Source organism: Onychostruthus taczanowskii, unplaced genomic scaffold (genome assembly GCF_017590055.1).
Source record: "Onychostruthus taczanowskii isolate IOZ18803 unplaced genomic scaffold, ASM1759005v1 scaffold6, whole genome shotgun sequence".
Classification (NCBI taxonomy): domain Eukaryota; kingdom Metazoa; phylum Chordata; class Aves; order Passeriformes; family Passeridae; genus Onychostruthus; species Onychostruthus taczanowskii.
In genome coordinates this window covers 8,673,916-8,679,978 of record NW_024503679.1, presented here as the reverse complement: position 1 = coordinate 8,679,978, position 6,063 = coordinate 8,673,916, and the positions used below count along the sequence as shown (strand labels likewise).

General features: G+C 44.1%; 1 protein-coding gene across 1 annotated transcript; it reads right to left on the bottom strand.

Annotated features, from left to right (window-relative positions):
- Positions 1 to 121: 121 nt before the first annotated feature.
- On the bottom strand, positions 122 to 4,691 carry USP50 (ubiquitin specific peptidase 50). The gene is made up of 6 exons (XM_041418412.1): positions 4,504 to 4,691; positions 3,899 to 4,094; positions 3,083 to 3,280; positions 2,461 to 2,603; positions 1,514 to 1,646; positions 122 to 948 (listed from the first exon to the last, which is right to left on the bottom strand). Exons 1-6 carry the CDS (start codon positions 4,689 to 4,691, stop codon positions 784 to 786), a joined length of 1,023 nt encoding a protein of 340 aa, XP_041274346.1. The 3' UTR covers positions 122 to 783.
- Between the last annotated feature and the right edge of the window lie 1,372 nt (positions 4,692 to 6,063).

Below are 6,063 nucleotides of genomic sequence, written 5' to 3'. Positions count from 1 at the left end.
ATTCTCAGCTTGTTACGTAATGATCAAGATTGTACATAATAACAGTCTGACTCATACTCACACAGTTTAAAGATTGTCCAGATAAAAATATTGTTTTGCATAGAGCTGATTAGTTTAAAAACTTCTTTTAGTTGCATCTTACGTATTTCTCTGCTCTGAATTAGGGTTTAGTTTTCTGATAGGGTTGCCATTGAAAAGTCTTACATTCTGAGCTTTTACCTGTGTGTGTCTGTCTTGCTGATGGAATTAGCAAGAGACCAACATTGATTATTTTCCAGAAGCTTGCAAGCTGCAAACAAGTTTGAAGTGCTGGAGAAACAAAAATTACATCAGTAGAGCAATGCCTTTTTCTTTCTTCTGTATCAATGGTCACTCCATCCTCTCTTCTGTAGCACAGTCTGATCTGGTTGTGTGCTTTCACTTTGATATCCTTCTGTTAGTTCCTGAAAGGCAGCTTAGAACAACCTACTATACTTAACCAGCAGAAAAACAAGAATTTCCAGGTAAGTGCATCTGTGTGCTCAACATCCCTGTTGTTTTGAGGGGTGCAAGAAGGTTGTCATGGAAAACAACTGCGGCCCTTGTGCACATGGAGCAGATGCACATTCCTTCGTGGCTTAGGGGCTGTAACTGTCCTTCCTAGGAATCACTTCCTGAAAGACCACAACAGCTGATCAGTGGTGCACATGCTCTAGTTTATTAATGAAACAGGAGCTGGTTAATGCTGCTGGTGAATTCTAGGTGCTGCCCTACTCAGTGTTCATTTTCAAGACTAACAGGGTGTCAGTAGCCTTGGGAGATGTAGAAGAGGAGGTAGGCTGTGTCAGCCTGCACTGCAGAGTCTGGGATCTTGGTGACCTGGGCATCATCAAAGCTGTACCAGTGTTTGGTGACTGAGTGCTTGCAGAAGGCCGTGTAGTGGCCATAATCCAGATCTCCAGCGTGGTTCTGTAACAAACAACACAGTCTGTTAAAATCAGACTCCTGTTCTGTCTCCTTACAGGCAAAGCTAGGAACTGGCAATTGTTTTATGTATGCACTTGGAAAAGATGGCACAGAGGGTTCTAGCCCCTTTTGGCCTAGAGCAGGGAATGTTAATTCAAATAAATTCTTGCAAACACAGTAAATGGATGATGATCATGCTTATTTATTTTGCAATCCAACTATTAGCCCTGATACAGGTCACTATAAGAGGACCCCACTTGTTGTGAGCCACGTCCTTTTTTAAAAACTGGATTCATGCTGGATCAGCCTGCGAGTTTACTCTGCAGAGGCATTATGTACCAGGAGTGCATTCTTTTAAAAATGGGATGTTGGGGAAGAAGGAGAAGTAATGTCTCTGTCCTTCAGTTACGTACTGTTACTGGGTTATGTCCGTGGCTGGTAGAACAAAGCGTACAACAAAACACGCATTAAATTATAAATCATTATGTATGAAGCTCAAACTAACACAGGCTTAATCTGCTCCACAAGGCAGGGCATTCCCAATAAAAGCAGGAAGGGCAAAGCTTACCACTACAGCACACAAGCTGTACTCTGTATTGTTGTGACACGATGTGGAGATGTAGGGAGAGAGATCCAGATCGCTGAACGGATAGCAGACTGTGGTTGAGAGTTTCCTTCTGTTCTTGTCTTGCCAGGCAAACCTGAAATGAATTTTTGAATTATTTTAAATGACCCTCAGCTTCTGTTTGTGTTGTGGTCATTGCTTAACTGACTTTCCTAGGAGGAGGGAAAACCAACAACTTACTACCCAGCATTTGAAAGAAAGATCTCTGTTAATGTTGTGTATTGCAGTAAACTGACACAAAATGCACTAAACCCCATGACATGTCCAGCAAGAAAAGGAGAGCTCTTGCTTCCTGGTCCTTCAGTCAAAGCCTGAAGTCCTATCTTTCCATCACTCTCTCTGTGTCCTAAACATTTTGGAGTGGACTGCAGTGCCAGTGTCAGCTCTTCTCTCATGCCAGACTCCATCCCTCTTCCCTCTATAACTTCGAGTACATCACTGCAGTTTTAAACATTTACAATGTGGCCAAGAGCTGCAGCTGGGGACCACATGTCCTTTGAGAATGTTGGAAAAGCAGATGCTGAATGGAAAATTAAATAAGAACTTCAAATAACATAGCTCTGGGAAGCCAGATCATCCCAGAGTAGTTTTCTTTATAGGTGGAAAGTTGTTAAGAAGAAAAATTCTTTAGAATAAATTCAGCATCTGGCTATGTGTGGCTAGTGCAATCTGTTAACCCAGGTGCTCCTTTGCTGATGGCACCACTCTGTTTAGGCCTGATTTAGTAAAGGGATAAACAAAACCAGAGTGTCTCAGCTGCAGTAGTGACAAGCAAAACAGTGTCAGTCCTGCTCTTGGAACCCAAGCCACAGGCTCTGTCAGTTGCCACAAGAACTGATTCACGGGGATCATACAGGGACTGTCTATGTCCTACCCCACTTAGACTATACCTCTTTAGATGAAAAATGATGATTTGTGGTGCCTTGATTATGGAGGCCTTTACTGTTGCATCTTGGTTGCTTCCACACCAGTAGCAGTGGATTTGGTTGTTCCGAGTCAGTGTGTCTGGCTGAAAAAAGCATTCCAGGCAGTCCTGTCAAAGGAAGAAAAACATTGAACAGATCTCCCTCCACCCATGAAGGTGCTAAGCATGAATTTGCTAAGAGATGAATTTGCTCCTCCTAACTAAGTGATGCAGCAAGGCTGACATTACAAATTCAAAAGACAAAGCAGCCAACATTGGCTTCCATTCTCCCCACCAAGGTGGGAAATACTTGGATGACTGGGAGAAACCTGAAATACTTGGATGACTGGAAGAAGCCTTCACAGCTGCTATTGAATGATCTTAATATCCTTCATCCCCTGGCAACTCGTGAGCATTGCTCCTGTAACCTTAACAACCTCCACGGTTCTGAGACTAGTAAAGACACCCCTCTTCTCTGGGGATCAGATCCATTAGTGCCCAGGAGACCAAAGTAACTAAACCCCTGCCTTTTTCCAATAAAACCTATTAGTCTAAGCCTCTACTCCCACATGAAGCAGAAGCCAGCAGGAATGTGCTGGCTGTTGTACCTGCAGAGAGCACACTCTGGTGGAAGGGATGGGCAGGGAGAGGACGGTGAAGCTCTCTGGTCTGTCAGTGAGGGCTTTGCATGTCAGACACCTGATAGCATAACTGAGCTGTCCCTCAAATAACTGTGTTATAATAGATGTGCCACTGCTAGTCCTTGTGCTTGCTCCCGCAGTAGGGCTCTGTCTTTCTTGGCTTGGCTGTACAGAAGGAAAAAAAAAATGACAAAATGTAGATTAGCAATTGTTTTGAGAAGTGCCTTCACTGGGTTTTAATGGGTGCTGCCCACTCCCTGGGTTGATCAGTTGTTAGTCTTGCACAGAACATGGCTCTAAAATGCTGTTACTTTACTTGATGGGTCATACATGCAGAGTAAGATTGATTCCTTTTTTAAGAGAAAAGTAACAAAACTACAACAATTCAGACATCTGATAGCATTAATTGCTTGAAAAGCTCTTTTTCAGTGGCTCTGGAAGGGAGAAAGATGTCATGGGGGCATGGCAGATGTGAAGTTTGCAGGCAGATGAGAGAAAGTGGAAGAACATCAGCTGTGGAAGAAGAAAGGAGATGAAGAGGTTAGGACAGTGAAGCTGCACCAGCATGGTCATTTAGATAGGGCTGCAATTTGATGGAGCATTAGACAAGAAGCAAATTAATAATTGTGTGTAAATGGGTCTGAAAGGTAGAAAGGGAAAGTTATTAGTGGCCCCATCATGGAGTTCAGAAGAGGATGACAGGCAATTGTTACATGGAATGCTAAGTCACAAAATTCAGAGGAAACAGCTGTAGTTCCCAAAATACCACAGCTGGGCTCTCACCTGCTTGAAAGCCTCGTGGAGGTCATCCAGAACACAGATGAGGAATTCTTGTGCATCATGCTGAGTCCTCCTGCTAAAAGCTGGGTACCGCTTCCCAAAGACAGAATGAAAAGCCTCAGGAGAAACATAGTCAAACTCTCCAAGCCACATGTCAGACACCAGACAGCCAAAGGCAGTCGCAGACTCTCCAGCCTCCCTTGGAAAAAAGGGGAGAGTTTCAGGTAAAGTATGAAAAAGTAGTGTCTGCCTTCAAATGGGAGCACAATACAGAAACTCAGAAAACAGATGCTGGTACAGTACAGCTCTGGCAGCTGTCACTTGGCTTGAGGGACTCTGCAGATCGCAGAAAGTAGTAGGAATCATCATCAAGACAACAGTTACAGGTGTTCCCATCAATATGGGAAGAAAAGTGTCATGAGGAAGGACCAGCAAGGAAACAAGCTGGGCTCTCAAAGGAGAAAGAAACCCAGCTGGTGGCCAGTCTGGCTGGAACTGCGTTGGGGAAGCTGGCAGGTGCCTTGGACATTCTCATGGCAACACATATCCTTTGGCAGGAAAACAGTTCCGAGCAGAAAGCTCTCAGTACTGCGAGCAAACCGACTCACTCGTGCAGGGCTGTGTTCCACTCTCCCGAGAGGAAATACTGCGCGAGCGGGGTCAGGCTGCACAGGCACTGCAGCACCGCGTTCATGTAGCACGTGTTCTCCAGGTTCTGCAGCCCCGTGAGCCCTGGGTGCAGGCTGCTCATATCCTCCAGCTCTTCCTTGGGGGAGTACCTCCACTTCCATGCCATCCTTCCACCTACTACGAGAAAAATCCACAACAGTGGAAATCTAAAATGTTACGGTTTCTTCTTTAAAAATTACATTCACATTTATTTTCACCAGGTTTATAGTGGTGAAGACTCTTCATCTTCTCCACTATGCTCTTTCCAGCATGGTAAGATGCATCATTATGAGGTATTATTAAACACCTGAAGTTTTAGAGTTATTCCTAGAATTCCATTCCAGTCTTTTGCTCCATACACAATTATTCAAAAACTACATCCATTTGTGAATAGCTGTCTTTTGGGCAAAATGCTAAACAGTGCATATTACATTCAGTTTTATTTCCTTGGGTACAGTACTCACCTATTTTCTAAATCCATAGGTTGCAGTCCAGACGCTATTATAAACAGGTTGTTCTTCAGATCTCTGCTATAAAATGTTACTTAATTCATGTTCGGAAAATTTTAGTAGGTTTTTTTTCTGGCTGCATAAGTCTGTCCTGGACCAAACTGTCCCCATCCCCAGTCAGACAGTCGAGATGCTGAACGCAGACCCTACACCACCCACATCTCTCACCAGTGTTGCTGTTCTTTTTTTAGAGGCTGATGTTCTATCCTGAGGCAGGGCAAAGAACTCTAAAACCACAGCAATCCCCGTAGAGCAAAGACGAGCAGTGCCCCGTGTGTTCAGTCCTGTGTTCCATCCTGTCACCCCAGCTTCTCCTGCCCCAGCCCCTTGTGATGTCACCTGGTAACACTGGGCAGGGAACACACCTGGCCAGACCTGCTTCCATCTCCTTCCATGTGCCAGCCAGAACAGAAAACTTTGGGAAGAGAGGGGCACCCAGCCGTTCCACTGAGCAGGGAGCTTCGGCCCATCATACCCTTATCCATGTTTGCTCACTTGGATTAGGATTTGTTATTGCCATGCTCTGCTGGAGGGGCAGTGATGACTGAGGGTGTTGACCATAAAAGGATGGAGCTACCTCAAAACATCATACTGAATTAGTTTCTTGGTGTTCTGAAGATTTTCCTGAGGGAAAAAAAAAAGGTATGGCAGATGGCTTTTAATTAGCTATGTTAATACAGTTCATCTCTAAATTCCACATGCCACTGAAGAGCAGCAGTTTTTCCCTATTTAACAACCTGGGAAGTAACAATTACCCACAGAAGAGGCCCATGAAGTGAAGTAAAAAACTTCCTAATCATCTTACTTGTTAAACTTCAAGCAAAGGATGTGTCTGGCACTCCTGGGACAGCTGTCACTGTTATTGACCCCTCAAAATCTGGTTTAGTTTAGTAAATTGAACTGGATATGTTTATTCCCATTTTTTGTGGAATCTGAATCAAGACTTGGACTTAGTATTTTAATGTAGCATGATACACAAATCCACATGGG

Bases quoted from the DNA above. Each gene is read 5' to 3' on its own strand.
- USP50 (XM_041418412.1), bottom strand. From the start codon at position 4,691: ATGGCATGGAAGTGGAGGTACTCCCCCAAGGAAGAGCTGGAGGATATG. The intron at 3,281-3,898 runs GTGAGAGCCCAG...CCTTCTGTACAG, and splicing joins TCCACGAGGCTTTCAAGCAG to CCAAGCCAAGAAAGACAGAG. The intron at 949-1,513 runs GTAAGCTTTGCC...TGTTTGTTACAG, and splicing joins ACAGCTTGTGTGCTGTAGTG to AACCACGCTGGAGATCTGGA.